The sequence below is a fragment of the Pituophis catenifer genome, unplaced genomic scaffold (genome assembly GCF_029215685.1).
Source record: "Pituophis catenifer annectens isolate HBS135680 unplaced genomic scaffold, rPitCat1.0.hap2 SCAF_1, whole genome shotgun sequence".
Lineage (NCBI taxonomy): Eukaryota > Metazoa > Chordata > Lepidosauria > Squamata > Colubridae > Pituophis > Pituophis catenifer.
The window spans coordinates 19,286,724-19,307,612 of NW_027256881.1; the positions used below are offsets into that span (position 1 = coordinate 19,286,724).

A 20,889-nucleotide genomic window follows, 5' to 3' on the forward strand; every position below is an offset into this window, starting at 1 on the left:
TAGTTGATTGTTGATCTTGATCTCTCCTTTCTCTTTCCAGTTGATTGTTGATCTGCTTCTCAATAGCATTTTGGGTTCTTTATGGAGTTAGGAAAGTGAAAAATGATATTTGAACAGAGCAGAATATCAGAGTTGGAAGATCTTAGAGGTCTTCTAGTCCAATCTCCTATTCAACCAGGAGACCCTATTCCATTTCAGACAAATGGTGGTTCAATCTCTTTTAAAAACCTCCAGTGATGGAACATCCACAACTTCTGAAGGCAAGCTCTTCCATTGATGAATTGTTCTGTCAGGAAATTTCTCCTTATTTCTAGGTTGGATCTCTCCTTGCTGTATTTCCATCCATTGCTTCAGGTGCTTTGGAGAATAGGTTGACTCCTTCCTTTTTGTGGCAGCCCCTTAGATATTGGAGGACTGCTATCATGTCACCCCTACTGCTTTCGGATCATTTAATCCAGAATGATTAGTGTTAACACCTCAACATCTCCCCAAGGACACTTTGGTTCTCTTAATTTATTTAATTCACCATGTTGGCTCTCCCATTTAGTCCAGAACAATTTAGTTAAACAAGCTAATAAGGTTTGGATTGGGATTTGTTTTTGGAATAATTCTGACATTCAGAGGCAGGATGGGGCATGGCAAACCTGTGGCTATAATGGTGCCCATAGACTATCTGGGAAAAACTTTTGCTGATGACGTTCTGACGTTCCCCAGAGGTGGTGACCCTTTGAGAGCTGTATGCCACGAAATTTCATTTTAATGTACGCCGATTAATGTACATTCAAAATGACAAATAAAGTTATTCTATTCTCTACCTCCGTGATGGCGAACCTATGGCATGCGTGCCAGAGGTGGCACGCAGCGCCCTCTCTGTGGGCATGCAAGTCGTCCTCCAGTTCAGCTCTGCGATGCATGCGTGGGCGCCTCCCACCGGCCAGTTGGTCTTCGGGTCTCTGCCACACATGTGCAGGGAGTGGGGCATGTGTGGGGAGGGCACACATGCATGCGCAGGGGTGGGGCACATGCACGGGCACGCACATGCATTGCACGGGCACGCACATGCATTGCATTTTGGGGGTGCGCGCACGCGCCTTGGGCATTCGGTCTGGAAAAGGTTAGCCATCATAGCTCTACCTGATTGAGATTTGACTTTATACAGGTAGTATTCTGACTTGGGAGAACAAGGGTGAATAGATGTGAGGCACAGACGGATAGAACTTAAGCCATTTAATCAGTAACAGCAGTATACTAACAGGCAACAGGGAAACTGGCAACAACAACAGAACAGGACAGCTGCTATTTATATAGCAGCTGTAAAACAGGCCGACCAATAGCGGGCGTCCATTTTCCCGCCGGCAGAACTGTCATGCTTCAGCCAATGGGAGGCGTTTCCTTATTACTCTGCTCCGGCATGGCAGAATATACAACAGGTAGTCCTCAACTTACAACAGTTCGTTCAGTGAAGTTATAATGGAACTGAAAAAAAGCAACATGGCTATTTTTCACACGACCATTGCAGTACCCTCATGGTCACATGATTAAAATTCAGATGCTTGGCAACTGACTCATATTTATGACGGTTACAGTATCCCACAGTCATGTGATCCCCTTTTCCAACCTTCTGACAAGCAAAGTCAAGGGGGAAGCCAGATTCACTTCACAACTGTGTTACTGACTTAACAACTGCAGTGATTCACTTAACAACTGCAGCAAGCACTGTCATCAAATGGGGCAAAACTCACTTAACAACTGTCTCGCTTAGCAACAGAAATGTTGGGCTCAATTGTGGTTGTAAGTTGAGGACAACCTGAGCTCAGATTTCTGATCTCTCTATCTCCATATGGTCGACTCTGACTGATAACATCTCTCAAATCTTTCAGGAAGGGAAAATCCCTCTCCCTGACTGTCACCGTTGCCTTGTTTCCCTCTGATCCAGGATAACGAATCCAATGTCTTTCATTTTCAAATGAAGCAAATCCTTCCACTTTAACAGAACTTTCCCATAACCTGGATGTCGTCCAGATATGCGAGGATCATTAAAATCAAAAAATCTAAATCAGTTGGAAGTTCTTGGAACTGGTCCATACATCTGGAAGATCCTAGTTTAAGAAGTCTACAGAGTCTGACCGCTGATTCCTTTAAGTGATGCTCAAAGGTCAACAGATAGATATCCTAATCCTGTTAGTTGGGAAATGTTGAACTGCAATTGTTAGAAACTGAACATAGGACTTTTGAAAAATATTCCTTTTCCATGGAGTTTATGTCTTATTATGTAAAAAGTTGACTTGGAGATCCAAAGTGTCAGGAATGCTTCTTGTGGTATATTTCTGATGTCCTATTGCTTCCTCTTTAATTGAATACTATTTAAAATTTAGAATAGATTAGAGCTGGAAGGGACCTTGGAGGTCTTTTACTCCAGCCCTCTGCTGAAGCAGGAGAACCTATTTCAGATAAGTGACCGTCTAGTCTCTTCTTAAAAATCTCCAGTGATGGAGTGCCCACGATTTCTGAAGGCAAGCTGTTTCACTGGTTAATTGTCCTCATTGTTAGGAAGTTTCTCCTTAATTCCAGGTTGCTTCTCTCCTTGATTAGTTTCTATCCATTGTTTCTTCTCCTGCTCTCTGGTGCTTTGGAGAATAATTTGACCCCCTCTTCCTTCTGGCAGCCCTCAAATACTGCTATCATGTCATCCAGTGGTGGATTGCTACTGTTTCGCCCCGGATCGTGCGAACTGGTAGCGGTGGCGGGAGGCGCCACCCACCCACCCACCCACCCAGATGCTTCTGCACAGAAGCGTTTGGCGCGCACACAAGCATGCATGCACCCATGAGCAAACTGGTAGCGACGGGTTTTGAACCCTGGCCCTGATGTCACCCCTAATTCTTCTTTTCTTTAGACTAGTCAAACCCAGATCCTGCAGCCGTTCTTCACGTGTTTTAGTCTCCAGGTCTTTGATCATCTTAGTTGCTTTTCTCTGAACTTTTTCCAAAGTCTCAACATCTTTTTTGGAGTATGGTGACAAAAGTTTTTCAGATCATATTCTGCATCTTGGGATAGGTTTATAATATTCATACACCAATGGCAAATATTGAATTTCTCTCCTGGCACGAGATGTGGAAATTATGTCCAAGAAAATCAGGAAACAGAATTAGAACAGGATACTCCAACACTGGAGATTTTAAAGAGGAAATTGGACAACCATTTGTCTGAAATGGTATAGGACAGTGATGGCTAACCTTTTTGCCATTGTGTGCCAAAAGCGGGGGTAGGGCGGGGGGGTCACGTGCGTGCGTGCCCACACCCATAATTCAATGTGCCCCGCCCCCCGTTCATGTGTGCGCAACCCCCCATTCTCCCCCCACTTTTGGCACGTGATGGCACAGTGAGCCCGGTAGGCCCGTTTTTTGTCCTCCCCAGGCTCCAAAGGCTTTCTAGGAGCCTGGAGAGGGCAAAAATGACCTTCCACACCCCCCTGGAGACCCTCTGGATGCCGGAAACAGCCCGTTTCCCGACTTCCAGTGGGCCGAAAATCAGTTGGCTGGAGTGTGCATGTGCCCTGGAGCTGAGCTAGGGCAATGCTCGTGTGCCCACAGATATGGCTCCGCGTGCCACCTGTGGCACGCGTGCCATAGGTTCGCCATCATGGGAATAGGATTTCCTGTTTGAGCAGGGGGTTGGACTGGAAGACCTCCAAGGTACCTTCCAACACTGTTATTCTTTTAGAAATTAATCTTAGAAACTACTTTGATTCAAATCTGATACACCAACAACTGTGAGCTAAATTATAAGCCGCCCAGAGTCACTGTAACACCTTTGCTTTAAGAAGTTCTAAAGGCTTTGCTTTATGTCCTATAAAGGTTACCCCAGGTGCTAATAAACTCATTCAAACAAAAAATGAAGCCTTAGGAACACTAATTAGTTTGGGACAAGATTAGAAAGTCACGAATAAATTAAAGAACATGCTGAATCTGTGTTTCCTTTTGTGGGGTTCTAAAAAATATCTCCCTAAATTGATCAATTTGTACCTTCTCTCTTTTCTTTTTCAGAGATGGGGAGAACAGTTGCTTTGCTCAGTCTTTTGATAACATTCAACCTCTTGATGGTATCTGAATCTTACGTGGAAGGTAAAAAGCAGGGGTGGGCTTCAAAAATTTTAGCAAGGGGTTCTCTGCCTGGTTGCTGGGAGGGCGTGGCCATGGCGGGCCTGGCCTAGTTGGCCTCCTGCATCACGGCAGGAGGGTGGGGGGGCATTTTTGCCCTCCCTGGGCTCTGGAGGCTTTCCTTGAACCTCCAGGAGGGCAAAAACGGCCTCCCTAGGCTCTGGAGGCCCTCTGGAAGCATCCCGAACTTCCGGTAAGCCCGTTTTTCACCCTCCCTGAGCCTCCGTGTGCACCCCGCATTTACCTGTATCCAAAACAGGTCGTGTGGTGACTCCTGGGAGGGGAGGAGCCGGATGGGTGGGGCCAGCCAGGAGTGGGATTGGGATTTCTCTGAACTGCACAGAATCTTAGCTAGAGGTTCTCCCAAACGCCTGCAAACCCACAGCAGCACACCCATGATTATAAGTCTTGTTTTGCTTCCTGAAACCTTTTCGCCAGCATAATTCTTCCTAGGGGAGAGAAATGCAGCTTTTAATGGCCTCTTGAGGTATTTATAAACAAGACAGAAATGAAGACCAAGAGCTATTAGCCTTGATTAACCTTGGTTATTAATTTAGTTTAGTTTACTTTATTGTCATTGCACCTCGTACAACGAAATTAAATGCCATCTTCAGTGTACATTATAAAAATAAAACACAAACACACATCCTTCACATTCTATACAATTGAACTGAAAACCCGATATTGCATTAATATTGCACTATAGAGTAGAATTCAATATAGTTACCCGCCCTGGGATACAAGCTGTTTTTCAGCCTATTTGTCCTTGTTTTTATTGTCCTGTACCGTCTGCCAGATGGTAATAGTTCAAAAAAAGGGGTGCCCAGGATGAGATGGATCTTTAAGAATGTTTTGAACTTTCTTAAGGCAGCGGGAGCTATAAAGCTCTTCCAAAGAGGGGAGAGGACAACCAATGATCCTTTGGGCAATGATGTTAACCCTCTGGAGCGCTGTCCTATTTGCCACAGTGCAATTGGCAACCCATACACAGGTGCAGTAAATTAATCTTGGTGGCCATCTGTTGAGAGACTAGAGAGCTTGCTTGTGCACTTGGTTAGCCAGGGAGAGAACCGACTGCTGGACTAGATGGGCCAGGGGCTGATCCATCAGGACACAGCTTGTGTTAAATGGTGGGATTCAAGAAATGAACAAGGGACTTTCTTTAAAAAAATTATTTATGGGGCACGGATAGGGCTAACAGATTCTTCTAAGGAAGGTGATGTCAAAAGTACAGGGAGTCCTTGACTTATAACCATTCATTTAGTGACCGTTCAAAGTTACAGCAGCACTAAAAAAAGTAACTTATGACCAGTTTTCATATTTATGACTGTTGCAGCATCCCCATGGTTACATGATCAAAATTCAGGAACTTGGCAACTGGCATGGCTTTATGAGAGTTGCACTGTCCTGAGGTCACGTGATTGCCATTTGTAACCTTCCCAGCCAGCTTCCGACCAGTAAAGTGAAGGGGGAAACCAACTCCCTTAATGACTGCATGATTTGCTTAACAACGGTGCCAAAAAAAGGTCGCAGAATGAGGTGCACCGGCGCTAAAGAACTGCCTTGCGTAGCCATGGAAATTTGGGCTCAATTGTAGCCATAAATGGAGGATTACCTGCAGCGGCGTTGCTTTCTCCAGAGGGTCCTGGATGAAATGAATTACCAAAGTAGTCCTCGGTTTAACGACCTCAATTGAGTCTGAAATTTCTGTTGCTAAGTGAAACATTTGTTAAGTGAGTTTTGCCCCATTTTACAACCTTTCTTGCCACAATTGTTGAGTGAATCACTGCAGTTGTTAAGTTAGTAACATGGTTGTTAAGTGAATCTGGCTTCCCCATTGACTTTGTTTGTCAATAATTCGCAAAAGGTGATCAGATGATCCCCGGACACTGCAGCCATCATAAATATGAATCAGTTGCCAAGTGTCTGAATTCTGATCATGTGACAGTCATGTGAAAAATGGTCATAAATCACTTTTTTCAATGCCGTTGTAACTTCAAACGGCCATTAAATGAACTGTTGTAAGTCGAGGACTACCTGTATTTGTTTAACATTCTTGAGACCCATAACAAAAATTACAATAAAAACTGCAAAAAAAGTACTTAGTCCTATCTGTACATTGTAGGATATAAAAGTACCATATTTTTTGGCGTATAAGACATACTTCCCCCCACTAAAAGTGGGTGAAAATTTCAGTGCATCTTATAGACCGAATACGGTCCCATTTTTGGGCTCCCGAACCCTTAGCAAGTCGTGTTTTCACCCTCCCTGGCCCCCAGAAGCACTCTGCAGACCAAAAATGGGCATGTTTTTGGTGAAAACGGGACGTGGGTGGGGGGGTTTGGGAGGCCAAAAACAGGCCTGTTTTTGGCCTGCAAAGTGCTTCTGGGGACTGGGGAGGGTGAAAACGGGACACGCGGAGGCCAAAAACTATTTTTTTTTCTCTGGAACTATTATTCCAGAGTGGGAGGGAAGGAAGGAAGGAAGGAAGGAAGGAAGGAAGGAAGGAAGGAAGGGATCCCTTTACTTTGCTTTATGCAAAACTTGGATGGAAGGTTTGAAGAAGCTTGGGACAGCGTCTTATTGAGAGTTGGCATATGTCAAGAACTCACAATTAAAAGACTTTCTTCATTTCATGATCTTTCCTTCATTTCATCCCAAATCTGCCATGAGTGAGGCAGGCTTAATTTATACTTAATCTACTGCTGTTAAAGTTGCATTCTCTCCCTTAAGCCAGCAGCATTCAGTCTTGCCATGTGAAATCTGTTCAGTTTTGTCATCCTGAAGGAAAAATAAGGTTGATTTCAAGGAGTCCATTGAAGCAAGATAGGGAGGTAAACTCCTGCAGCCAGGGGTGAAATTGAGCAAGTTCTAACAGGTTCTGGAGAACCGTTAGCGGAAATTTTGAGTAGTTCGGAGAACCGGCAAATACCACCTGTGTCTGACCCCAGAGTGGGGTGGGAATGGAGATTTTGCAGTATCCTTCTCCTGCCACGCCCACCAAGCCACGCCCACAGAACCGGTAGGGAAAAATTTTGAATTTTACCCCTGCCTGCGGCTAATTAAGAATATTACTACCAAGAAGGGCCTTGGTAGTACAGTGGTCTAAAGCACCCTGTTATTAAGACCAGCTGCCTGCAATTACTGCAGGTTCGAATCTTGCCAGGCTCAAGGTTGACTCAGCCTTCCATCCTTTCTAAGGTAGGTAAATTGAGGACCCAGTTGTGGGGGCAATAAGCTGACTTTGTATAAATATACAAAAGGATGAAAGCTATTGCTTAGCACATTGTAAGCCGCCCTGAGTCTCCGGAGAAGGGCGGCATATAAATCAAATAAAAAAAAATAACCTAGAATCATAACTGTTCCTTTCTAGTGTGCCACTAATAATTTAATTTGAAGATCTGTCATTAAATTGAGCTCATTTAAAAAAAAATGAGAGGAGAGAGATTTATGGAAAGGGAACCTGTATATTCTCAGTTACTATTGGAACTGCTAACACAAGAGAAATCTCCTACAATATGCAGGGCAAGGTCAAAAGTGGCAAAATGAATAGTGCAGTCATACCTTTGTCTTGAGTTGTTTGGCACACATGCAATATGGACACCCCTGATTTAGGGCAGAATGTCATTAATAGTTGAGTCAGTCTTCATTCCCTACTTCTGGCTAGAGAAACATGATAGTCATTTATTTATTAAGAAAATTTGTATGGCTGCTCAACTCACAATGACTTGAGGTGGGGTGGGGGCAGGGGTGAAATGCTCCCGGTTCGGACTGGCTCGGGCGAATAGGTAGCGATGGCGGCAGGCATTTTGAAGAACCGGTAGCAAAAATCCCTGCCCCCGCCCCCATGCCCACCTGAGCCGCGTGATCATTAGAGCCTTTTTTTTTCTTTTAAATGTCTCTGATGATCCAAGCTCTGCCGATCAGGCAACTCAGCTGGGATTGTCAGAGCCTTTTGAAAGCATTTTTACATGGTTTTACATGTAAAAAATGGTTTTAAAATTTAAAAAAAAAACTTTTCAATAAAAAAATAAAATAAAATAAAAAATAAAAAAGTAAAAAAAAATTGGCCACGCCCACCCAGTCACATTACCCCTCCCATCAAGCCACGCCCACAGAACCGGTAGTAACAAATTTTAGATTTCACCCCTGAGTGGGGGCTTATAAAAGATGTTACAAAACATAACATGAGTGTTGTTTGCTCATTATTCAATTTCTTATTTTGCTTCTCAGCCAAGAAGATGTTTAGAACTAAGATTTAAGATTTTAAAATATAAGTAACGGGGCAGTATTTGCCTTCAAGTTTAACAATGTAAATTATATTATAGGCAAACAATAAAGATGGACGGGGAAGTAGATGCCTGCTCTGCTTTCTTAAAAGTGTTTGTAGCTACCTGTGATAATGTAGGTAGCCATTCTTTTAATTTTTTTATTTAATTTTTTTATTTTTTCAAGCATATATAAGATAACAGGTAAACGTATAAACATAATTTGAATACATGAAAAGAGTAAGTGAAAAAGGAATATTAGGACAGGGATGATAGGCACGCTGGTGTACTTATGCACGCCCCTTACAGACCTCTTAGGAATGGGGTGAGGTCAACAGTAGACAGTTTAAGGTTAAAGTTTTGAGGGTTTGGGGAAGAAACCACAGAGTCGGATAGTGCATTCCAGGCATTGACCACTCTGTTGCTGAAGTTGTATTTTCTGCAATCAAGTTTGGAGTGGTTTACCTTGAGTTTATATCTATTGTGTGCTCATGTATTGTGTCAACTTGCAAAGCTTTCAAGTTGCCATGAGCAGGAGGGAGGGAGAACTGAAGTGAATTCCATACATTTTTCTGATTGCAATCAGAAGGAGGGTGTTAGGTTTCACAGCCAGCCAAAGTGGTTAACTGGAGAATGTGATTTATGACATGGCCAGGGGGGAGGGGAGAGACAGGGTCATAGGGGAATGTAAATCTACGTGGGGTCAGTCCTGACTGCATCCGAGTATTGCTGGAATGGTGTTCCTAATAAATCGCTATATTTCCTTTGAAGTTTGGATCATGGCTCATGAATTAATTAGGGCTTCTTTCGGAAACTTGACATATTGTTGTGGTTGAAGCTGAAGTAGTCATTGACAGGTGGGACATTGTGGCAGATAATTTTAGGTACTATGCTTAGGTCAGACTGAAGTTGGCTTAGTTCTAAGTTGTCTAAGCCCAAAATTTGGAGTCTGGTGGCAGAAGGTATTTTATTGTGGGTAGAGGAATGGAGGACTCTTCTCATAAAATATCTCTGGATTTAATCTCTCCTCTTCCTGGTTAACGGGAAAAAAAAGCCAGAATCTTATTTTTCTTCTAACATTATTTTATTCTTCCAAAGATCATGATGACGACGACGATGATTTCTTTGAAAAGCTGATTGATAGAGAATTTTTCAACAGCATTATTGAAGCCAAGCAGAAGGTGGATCAGGCATTTATATTATCCCGGGAAAGGTGAGTGTCCTTTGTGTAAAACTGTAGTTAACTTCCTTTGTTATGTTTCATCACGGACTCTAAGCCGCAATGAACATTTAGAAATATAACTAGGAAACAGGTGCAAGAAAAAAAGTTTAACCTAAATAGCAATAATAAACACACACACACAAGTTTGTGTGGACCTGAGACGTCTAGATAGAAACTTAGAGGGTAGGTTTAGGGGTCCCTTCTTAAATTTTTTTTATTTTATTTATTTATTTTAAATTTATATACCGCCCTTCTCCCTGAGGACTCAGGGCGGTGTACAGCCAGAATTAAAAAACATAAAATACAAATATTAAAAAACAATTAAAATATATATAAATTTGGCCCAAAATTAAAAATACAAACCAATTAAAACATTTAAAATTTCTTCTTAAGCCAGCCCGGCTTGCTGGAAAAAGTGGGTTTTAAGGGCACGGCGGAAGGCACTAAGGTCTTGGATTCTCCTTATCTCTGGGGGCAACTGATTCCAGAGGGTAGGTGCCCCCACAGAGAAGGCCCTCCCCCTGGGGGTCACCAGCCTACATTGATTGGCTGATGGCACCCTGAGGAGGTCCTCTCTGTGGGAGCGCACGGGACGATGGGAGGTCGTCGGTAGCAGCAGGCGGTCTCGAAGATAGCTAGGCCCGATGCCATGGAGCACTTTAAAGGTGATAACCAGCACCTTGAAGCGCACCCGGAAGACCACTGGGAGCCAGTGCAGCTCGCGCAGGAGCGGTGTTACATGGGAGCGCCATGCTGCTCCCGTCACTACCCGCGCTGCTGCATTCTGGACCAGTTGGAGCCTCCGGGTGCTCTTCAAGGGGAGCCCCATGTAGAGAGCGTTGCAGTAGTCAAGGCGAGAGGTGACGAGGGCATGAGTGACTGTGCACAGGGAATCCCGATCAAGAAAGGGCCGCAACTGGTGGATCAGGCGAACCTGACAAAAGGTCCCCCTGGTTACAGCTGTCAGATGTTCCTCCAAGGACAGCTGCATATCCAGGAGGACTCCCAGATTGCGAGCCCTTTCTGTGGGGGCCAAAGACTCGCCCCCAATAGTCAGTGATGGAGTCAACTGACTATATCGGGATGCCGGGAGCCACAGCCACTCAGTCTTGGAAGGGTTGAGCTTGAGCCTGTTCCTCCCCATCCAGATCCGCACAGCCTCCAGGCACTGGGACATCACTTCAAGGGCATCGTTGGGGTGGCCTGGGGTGGAGATGTACAGCTGGGTGTCATCAGCGTACTGGTGGTATCTTGCCACTAAATTATAAATTGCCACTAAATTATAAACTGTATATTGAGGCCAATAGAAAATTGTTAAATAAATGGGGAACAATAATTTTAAATGTAATTAATTAAATGTAAATACATTTCATTTAATTTTTGCTCTATCCACATTTTGGTCCTGTCCTTCCAATTTGAGAGAATGTACCTCCAAAAGCATGTCATCAAAAGATTAAGGGCAGTTTAATCTAAAAAAAAGCATACATCCCTGCCTTACAATAAATTAAATAATAGCAAACATAACAAAAATACCAACTTGATCTCTGAAGGCTAAGATCCTTTTCACACAGGACGGCTTCAGTCACACAACATATTTAAACTGGCTGCACAATTCATCAGTATTTTGTGTTAGAACAATATAGCGAATGATCATAAACAAGTCAATGAGCTATGGCATGAAAGTAACATGAGTTTATATGTTGTGCCAAGGCAAGCCACAAAGTCTTTCATGTTCTTTCATGGTCCTGGTTAAGACTGTTTCAGAAACAAGCAATGAGGGAAGGAAAGAGAAATGGTTGGTTCCAAATTTTCAGTCCATAGTGACGTGCACTGCAGATTTCTTTTTCCTCTCCTCTCCTTTTCTTTTCCCTTTTCCCTTTTCCCTTTCTTCTCTTCCCTTTCTTCCCTTCCCTTTTTCTTATTCTGGTATCCTCTCCTCTCCTTTTTCTTTTCCTTTTCCCTTTTCCCTTTTCCCTTTTCCCCTTTCCCCTTTCCCCTTTCCTTTCCTTTCCTTTCCTTTCCTTTCCTTTCCTTTCCTTTCCTTTCCTTTCCTTTCCTTTCCTTTCCTTTCCTTCCCTTCCCTTCCCTTCCCTTCCCTTCCCTTCCCTTCCCTTTTTCCATTATCCTATCCTCCCCTCCCCTCCCTCTCCTTTTCTTTTTCTTTGTTTCTATTTGAATTTATATGGCTGCCCATCTCAGTGTTGTGACTCTCAAGCCCAAACCTGTTTACTAAATATCCTCGTTCATTCATTAATTCATTCATTTGCTCTGCTGTAACAAACCCACCTCTCAAAGCTGACTAGTTAATCCATTATCTCTGAAGGAGCTTGGGTGTCCAGCAATTTATAACCATACTAGAGGCTGAGCATATGCTTCTTGGATATGATATTGTAGAAGTATCCCCTTCCCCAAAGAGTTCAGTCAAATGAAACATTCAGATGTTTGAGCAATAGTAAAGACAGGAGAGAAGAAGAAAAATGCACAGATTTATTGTGGCATGGAAAAATAAGAATTCAGGCTGCATACATTAATCCATACATTAAACAGGGTTCTCTAGTGAAGTAGCAAAGTAGTTACGTAGAAGAAAATTTTTATAACACTGGCTATAGTTGATTTTCTACCTAGAAAGAAAGGAAATAACATGAAAGAATAAGAATACCTCTGGTCTATTTCTCTCTTTGTGGTGCAACTTCCCTGCTGCTATTTTAAAAACGGCATTATGTAAACACAACTATATTTCCCATGACATTTTCTATTGTGGTTGCTGTCATCAAGTCTACTTCTTTTTCCAGACTAAAAGTAAGTTTGAAGAAGGATGATCTCCACCCTTCTGATTTTCTGAAATATTTAAAAACACCCGTGGCAGGAACTAGGACTGCAATCCGAGCTGCAAGTTATATGGAAACTGCTTTGAATCTCTTAGAGAAGAAAATACAAAATAAGCACCTGGGACCATTGAATGTTACAGGTAGGATGAAAAGCCAGAGACACTTATGAGGGTCCATGAAAACAAGGCCGGATCACACTGCCTTGAAAGAATGTTCTACCTCTGGAGTGCTCCAGAACTTTTTCTTAGCTAGGTAATGCAACAGGATGAGAAGTGGACAAGAAACAGAAAATCTCACATGTTAGGTCATGAATACTACAGCTTAGACTCCAGAAAATGTTTATTTCCAGAATGAAAGCAGTTGGACACTTCCCTTGATGTCTAATTTACAATTTTAAAATACAGGTAGTCCTCAACTTACCACCATTCATTTAGCAATTATTCAAAGTTACAAAGGCAGTGAAAAAAAAATGATTTACAACTCCACACTTATGACCTTCATAGCAACCCCACAATCATTTGATCCAAATTTGGGTGCTTGGCAACCAGCATGTACCGGTATTTACAATGGTTGCAGCATCCCAGGATCATGTGATCATCATTTGTGATCTTCCCAGCTGCTTCCAACAAGCAAAGTCAATGCGGTAAACTGGATTCCCTTAACAACTACATAATTCACTTAACAACTACAGTGATTCACAACTCTGCAAAAAAAAGGCGATAAAACTGGATATGACTTATTCAACAACCACCTTGACATAGCAATGGAAATTCTAGCCCCAATTGTAGTCATAAATCAAGGACTACCTATATTGATAATTAACAATTAAATTAACATTAATTAAATTAGTATTACATCAAATTCTTGATTTCTAATGGATTTCCCCCCCTGTTTAGATATATTAAGCAAACAGCAGAAAGAGACACTCTCCAGAAAAACTGGCTGCGATTATGTGATCCGGCCAATCCGTTGTCCACTGTACAGCCCTTACCGGACCATTACTGGTGAATGTAACAATCGGTATGTAACTCCTGCTACTTAAGGCTGATCTCTTTAGGCCAGGGGTCTGCAACCTTAAACACTCAAATTTTATTTATTTATTTATTTTATTTTTCAGATTTCTATACCGCCCTTCTCCTTTCGGACTCAGGGCAGTGAACAACCAAGATAAAACATTTGTACATAAAAGTTAAAATAGATTTAAAATAATTAAATAAAGTTTGGCCCATAATTTAAAACATTTCAATTAAAATCAAATCAAATAAAATAAAATCAAAGAGCCATTTGGACCCGTTTCCCACAGAAAAGAAAACACCGGGAGCCACAAAACCTGGGTGGGTGTGGCCAACTCAACGTCATTCATTTCCACCAGTCACATGACCCTCCCTAGCCACGCCTACCCAGCTTGTCATTAGGGCAGAGAACCGGTTGTTAAAAAACACTGAGAACCATAAAACCCTTTTGACATCTCTCTCTCCCTCTCTCTCTCCCTCTCTCTCCCCCCCCTCTGTATCTCTCTGCCTCTGCCCCACCTGCTTCTCCATCCCCCGCCATCGCCCTTACCTTCTCAGGCCAGGCGAGGAGTGACTGGGAGGGGAGGGTGAGGGGTGGGGCCAGCCAATGGTGGGATCACCCGACAGGGAGCCACAGCAGAGGGCCCAAAGAGCCTCATGCAGCTCTGGAGCCACAGGTTGCTGACACTCGCTTTAGGATATGGTGATTTTGTGGAATAAGAATTGATAGAGCTGAAAAGTTTAGGTTTACTTCCTGTGCAAAGCATTAGAGATGTTGAAGGAGCAAAACTGGTGTCTGAAGCCTTTTAAGGCATCTCTTCTGCAGCTTAAAAGCCCTCTGAAATGCGGGAAAGCTGATTGGAAGGATTTTGAGGGGTACAGTAAGAATCCTAAGCACCTGCAAGGTGCAAAACATTTATTTCAGTGGTGGGATTCATCCAGTTCGCACCTATTCGGGAGAACCGGTTGTTAACTTTCTAAGCAGTTCGGAGAACCGGTTGTTGGAAGAAATCTCCTTTTGTTTTTTTCCACTTTACAAGGCTAATCCTGTAAGGAATTACAACATTCTGGTGTTGTTTCTAGCCTAATCTTTATTGCCCTGCTTACAGAAATTGCCTCTCTGGTTAACCCTTATTACATTGTAACAGCTAAGGCGAAGCGCCCATCGACATGAGCGACGTTGAGTTGGCCACACCCACCCAGTCACATGACCACCAAGCCACACCTACCCAGTTGGTCATTAGGGCAGAGAACCGGTTGTTAAATTATTTGAATCCCACCACTGATTCATTTCCCACTTCTTTACCTCTGGGTAAGTTAGCCACTTAGATGGAAATATGGTCTGACTGGCTGTAAAGCAACTTTGTATGCTGAGCTATTCATCTGAAAAATAAACAAGTTCTATGAGGAAAAAGAATTTTAGCAGACAGAATAACAGAATTGGAAGGGACTTTGAAGGTCTTCTGGTCCAACTCACTGTTCAAGCGGGAAACCCTGTACCACTTCAGACAAATGACTAGCCAGTCTCTTTTTAAAAGCCTCCAGAGATGAGCTTCCACAAGTTCCACTGGTTTATTGTTCTCACTGTCAGGGAATTTCTCCTTAGTTCTAGGTTGCTTCTCTCCTTGATTAGTTTCCATCCATTGCTTCTTATTTTGCCTTCTGGTGCTTTGGAGAATAGCTTGACCTCATCTTCTTTTTGTGGCAGCCCCTCAAACATGCCATCATATCATCCCTAGTATTTCTTTTCACTAGATTAGACATACCCAATTCCTGTAACCATTCTTCCTGTGTTTTAGCCTCCAGACTCATTTTGATTTCCTCTTTTAAAAATACCAGGCACCACTGGATCATTAGCGTTAATGGCAATCAGTATCAGAAGCTCTGTATGGAATTGTTTATTTCTAGCCTAAATCATTTTAGGTTTTAAGCTTCATTTCATTTCATGGTTAATCTTAAGGGGGAGTTTTAAAACAAGCTTTCCAGCAGCGCATTTAATCAGTTATAGTTTCTCAAAATGGATATTTACACAGGGGTTTCATTTTGTTCAACATTCAGGGAAGAATAAAACCTGCCCATTAGATAAACTTCAACCTTCAGGGAGGTAAAAGAGGTAATTTTTGTACAGAGATGATTGTTCCAGCATATTTGATTCAATGAGGGAGACCTCCCTGAAAGACATCCCATGCATTACATTATTTTCCCATTCTAGGGAGCACCCACATTTTGGAGTAGCCAATCATGCCTACGCACGCTGGCTTCCAGCAGAATATGAAGATGGCATATCCCTTCCAAGAGGACTAATTGCGGGACAACTTTATCATGGACATCCTCTCCCTCTGGTAAGTGATGGGAAGTCAATTACCTGTTTGATTGAGCCTGTAGTTGGAGAACTATCAGGGGACACTGGTGAAACCATCGTGGGCTTTAGCGTAGGATGAGATGACCCTTGTAGAGCAATACCTATACCAGTCTAAAGTGGCCAGTAGCAACTGGGCTAGTTCATCATCCCACTCCTCTCCAAGTCACCTGAATTTACCACCAATAATATGGTTAATGAAGTGGGTTAGATCATGCCCCCAGTTGCCATTGTGTATTGTTTACCTTAGAATGGAATGTCTCAATCTTTGGCTTGAAGATGTGTGGACTTCAACTCCCAGAATTCCCTAGGCTAGCATGCTGGCTGGGGAATTCTGGGAGTTGAAGTCCACATGCCTTTAAGTTGCCAAGATTGAAAGACAGTCCTTAGAGGATGGATTGGGGAAAACTTTATAAGGACACAATAGAAAAAAGAGGTTGTTGTGGCACGTTTGTGCTGTGGTTAGATCAGTGATGGCAAATCTATGACATGGGTGTCAAAGGTGACACACTATGATGTTTTGGGTGACATGCCAGCATTCACCGACACTCAAGGATGAGTAATAATAGATCCCGCTCACCCCCACTCTGCCCCTGCCCTCCCCATGTGTCCTTGGTTTTAATATCTAATTTTAACTTTTTATTTTTAAACTTATAGTTGCCCAGAGTTACCCTATGGGTGGCCAACAAATTTTATAAATAAATAAAAATAAATAAATAATAGTTTTAATTCCCTTTTGTATGACCTGGATTCCAAGGAGAGAACACTTAGGAAACTGAGGGATTTCAATCCAAACAGATTAGAATTGCTTATCTGATCCGCTTTGGGGGTTTCCTTGCAGGTACGGCTAGTGTCTAATGAGATCATCACAACTTCCAATGAGAATGTGACTCCTGATGACCAACGCTCTCTTGTATTCATGCATTTTGGGCAATGGATTGACCATGACTTGGACTTAGCTCCTGAGAGCCCAGCCAACATAGATAATGTCCACTGTGATTCTTGTTGCAATTATGCACCCCCTGACTTTCCAATTAAGGTAATAAAAATAAAAACTCTGCTTAGTATAGTATAGTATAGTATAGTATAGTATAGTATAGTATAGTATAGTATAGTATAGTATAGTATAGTATAGTATAGTATATACTAAGTATAGTATGGTATATCCACAGATCAATTTTAGCTTTGAGAGATCCTCCTTCTGAGGAGAATTTTTCCCTGGTTTTGATAAGGTGAACATAAAAATTGTGTCTCTTTAAAATAGTTTAAAATAGTATCTTTAAAATACAGTAGTGTCTCTTTAAAATAATTAACAAGAGTTATGCGACCTCTGGCCATAATAAAGACTTTTTATAGCACTTAGACTTATATATCACTTATATATCACTTCAGAGTGCTTTACAGCATTCTCTAAGTAGTTTACACAGTCAGCATATTGCCCCCAACAATCTGAGTCCTCATTTCAGGAAGGATGGAAGACTGAGTCAACCTGGAGCCAATCAGGATCAAATTGCTGGTAGTGGGCAGAATTAGCCTGCAATACTTCATTGTAACCATTCCACCACCATGGCTCTTTTATATTTTTCTAATGATGATGATGATGATGATTATGATTATGAGAGGGAGAGAGAGAGATGATATATGAATGGATCGATTGATGACCGGCAGATGATAGATAGATAGATAGATAGATAGATAGATAGATAGATAGATAAATAGATAGATAGATAGATAGATACCGTGTTTCCCCAAAAATAAGACCCTGTCTTACATTTTTTTGAACCCTGAAATAATCTTATCTTATTTTCTGGACCCATGTAGTTCATTGACTATAAGTGAATCAAATAAGTTGGTTGACAAACTATGCTGAAAAGCTAAGTTTTCAGGGTGTGAAATACAAGCTCTTTCACCCACTTGCTGGCCTCTTATTAGACTTGAAATCTCACAAGATTCAAAAATAATTTTAAAAACACTTTTAAAAAAAACATTTATTAAAAATCAACTGAACAATCAAAGTATTTAAAGGCATGTTTATTTTTAACTGCCAGAACCTGAAAAATATAGAAACGTAGAAAATGGTCAGTGGAAAAAGTCTGCCCTTTGAGATTTTTGTATTTTCGTTTTCTTTTCAATTAATGAATGAATTAATTAAATCTCAACCATTTACTTTACCAACTTAAAACCTTATACCCAAACTCTTAAAATAAAAACAATTCATTAATTCATTAATTATTTTTTATTTTATTTTATTAAGAGTTCAGATATAATGCTTTAAATTGGTAAAGTAAAAAGGTTGAGGCTGTTATTGTATTCTGTATTTTATTCCTTTCCACCCCCGTACTTACAGCTTTCTTTCCCCTTTCTCTCTCTTTCCTATTTTTCTATCACTTTTATTTTCATTTTCATTTAATATTATGATAAAATTAATAAAATTCTTTAAAAAGAGTTCAGGTATGATGCAGATTAGGGATGTGGTGGCTCAGTGGCTAAGATGCTGAGCTTGTCAATTGAAAGGTCAGCAGTTCAGCCATTCGAATCCCTAGTGCCGCGTAATGGGGTGAGCTCCCATTACTTGTCCCAGCTTCTGCCAACCTAGCAGTTCAAAAGCCCGTAAAAAATGCAAGTAGAAAAATAGGGACCACCTTTGGTGGGAAGGTAACAGCATTCCGTGTGCCTCTGGCGTTTAGTCATTTATTTATTTATTATTTATTAATTCAATTTGTATGCCGCCCCTCTCCGAAGACTTAGGGTGGCTCACAATGCATTTAAAATCATTATAAAAAACATTTAAAAATTAAAAACATTAAAACCCATTCACTCCATTCATGGCCGGATCTCGCCGGATCGCAAGAGCGAGATCAACAGCCCCAGGCCTGCCGGAAAAGCCAGGTTTTCACCGCTTTTCGGAAGGCCAATGGGGGGGATGGTCCGGACCTCAGGAGGTAACTGGTTCCAGAGAGCTGGGGCAGCCACAGAGAAGGCCCTCCCCCGTGGGCCCGCCAGCTGGCATTGTTTAGCTGACGGCACCCGGAGGAGACCAACTCTGTAGGATCTTACCGGTCGTTGGGATGACCACGGAGACGACTTCGGACAGCACTGGCTCTTCAGCTTTGAACAGTTGGGAACAACTAGCATGTATTTGCAAGGGGAACCTTTACCTTTACCTTATGATGAGGATTAGACTGGGATCACAAACATGTGGATGTTTTGACTTAGTGACTTTTTTATACAGATCCCCCCTGGAGATCCACGGATTAAGACTCCGGGCATCTGTCTGCCATTCGTTAGGACAGCTGCAGTGTGCAACCCCACAACATTTGTCCGTGAGCAGCTCAATGCAATCACCTCATTCATGGATGCCAGTGCTGTGTATGGGAGTGAAGAGCCTCTAGCAAGGAGTTTGAGGAACCAAACCAACTCACTTGGTCTCATGGCAATCAATCAGAACTTCACTGATGCCGGACTGTCCCTTCTGCCTTTTGAGATCAACTCCAATAGCCTCTGTCTTCATACAAATAAAACTGCCCAAATCCCATGTTTTAAAGCAGGTATTTATTTGTTTAATTAATGTATTCAATTTATAAGACCACCCAGCATCAAAGTGACTCTGTGAGGGGTTCAGTAATAAGAATATTACAGGTAATCCTCCACTTACAACAGTTCATTTAGTGACTGTTCAAAGTTACAACGGCACTGGAAAAGCAATTTATGACCATTTTTCACAATAAAGGTTGTAATTATAAAAAATGGTCATAAATCCCTTTTTTCAGTGCCATTGTGCCCTGGAAAAAGCAAAGGAGTAGCCCGTAGTGCCTCTGCCAGTGAAAGCGGAGCTAGGGAGGGCTGCGTGCAGTCCACTCGAGCTCCGTTTTCACTGACAGAACGCTTAGGCCGCCACAGGCAGCCCAAGAGTGACGTTGAGTTGGCCATGCCCACCCTGGCCACGCCCACCTGGCCCCCTGAGGTCAAACACAACCCTGATGTGGCCCCCAATGAAAGCGAGTTTGACACCCCTGTTTTATAGCCATCCATATGGTTATGTGACCAAAATTCAGATGCTTGGCAACTGGTTCATACTTATGACCTTTGCCGTGTCCCAAGGTCATGTGATCAACGTCTGTGAACTTTTGATAAGCAAAGTCATTGGGGAAGCCAGATTCACTTAACAACTGTGTTACTAACTTATCAACTGCCGTGATTCACTTAACAACTGTGGCAAGAAAGGTCGTAAAATGGAGCAAAATTCACTTAACAAGTGTCTCACTTGACAACAGAAATTTTGGACTCAATTGTGGTCAGAAGTCGAGGACTACTTGTACTAACAAGCACAGATAATAACGTAGGCATTTGGAAGAAGAACTGTTTGTTTTTAAAAGTAACACAACCCACAGGATTTGCCATCCAATCTGACCCAAGGCCTGGGGGAAGAGTCAAATTTTTAAGAACTTTTATAGAACTTTATTTTTAAAAAATTAATAAATCAGGCATATTGTGTATTCCGTTCTGGGGCATTGCATGTAAGTTATATGTGAATGGCGGGATGAAGTATGCAACGTAGAGGCCATCTAGTCCAACCCCCTGCTTACGCAGAATAACACTGGATAATGTCCCCTAATATCCTGCTTTGGTAAAGATCCATAGCCCAGCATGGCCAAGATGTGTTTTTGGATGCAGAAATTCAGCTTTAACATCCCTAGTAATTAATCACACTAGGGCAGGGGTTGACAACTGTGGCCCTTTTACAACCTGTGGACTTCAACTCTCAGAATTCCTGAGATAGCCAAGCTGGCTCAGGAATTCTGGGAGTTGAAATCCACAGGTCATAAAGGGGCCATATTGCCCACCCCTGCACTAGGGACATGACCTGGGCTGGACACCTTCTTACCTTCTGAAATAGGTAACACTCTGATGTTATAAGAAGAGGCAGAGAGGAATTAGAGGTTAGTTGTATAAGAGTCTATCTGGCAGTCAGAAGATCCCCAGGTTACATCTCCCACAACTTCAGGAGGAACAAGAAAAGGCCCTCTTGAAATTCTGGA

General features: G+C 42.2%; 1 protein-coding gene across 1 annotated transcript in view; it reads left to right on the plus strand.

The window, feature by feature from the left end:
• Window positions 1-4,048: 4,048 nt before the first annotated feature.
• Window positions 4,049-20,889, plus strand: part of LOC139318720 (eosinophil peroxidase-like) — a 30,928-nt gene continuing 14,087 nt past the window's right edge. The window contains exons 1-7 of the mRNA XM_070946303.1: window positions 4,049-4,124; window positions 9,527-9,641; window positions 12,443-12,618; window positions 13,375-13,498; window positions 15,704-15,833; window positions 16,692-16,889; window positions 19,083-19,398. Coding sequence (XP_070802404.1) covers window positions 4,049-4,124; window positions 9,527-9,641; window positions 12,443-12,618; window positions 13,375-13,498; window positions 15,704-15,833; window positions 16,692-16,889; window positions 19,083-19,398 — 1,135 coding nt within the window. The remainder of the gene's footprint in view (window positions 4,125-9,526; window positions 9,642-12,442; window positions 12,619-13,374; window positions 13,499-15,703; window positions 15,834-16,691; window positions 16,890-19,082; window positions 19,399-20,889) is intronic.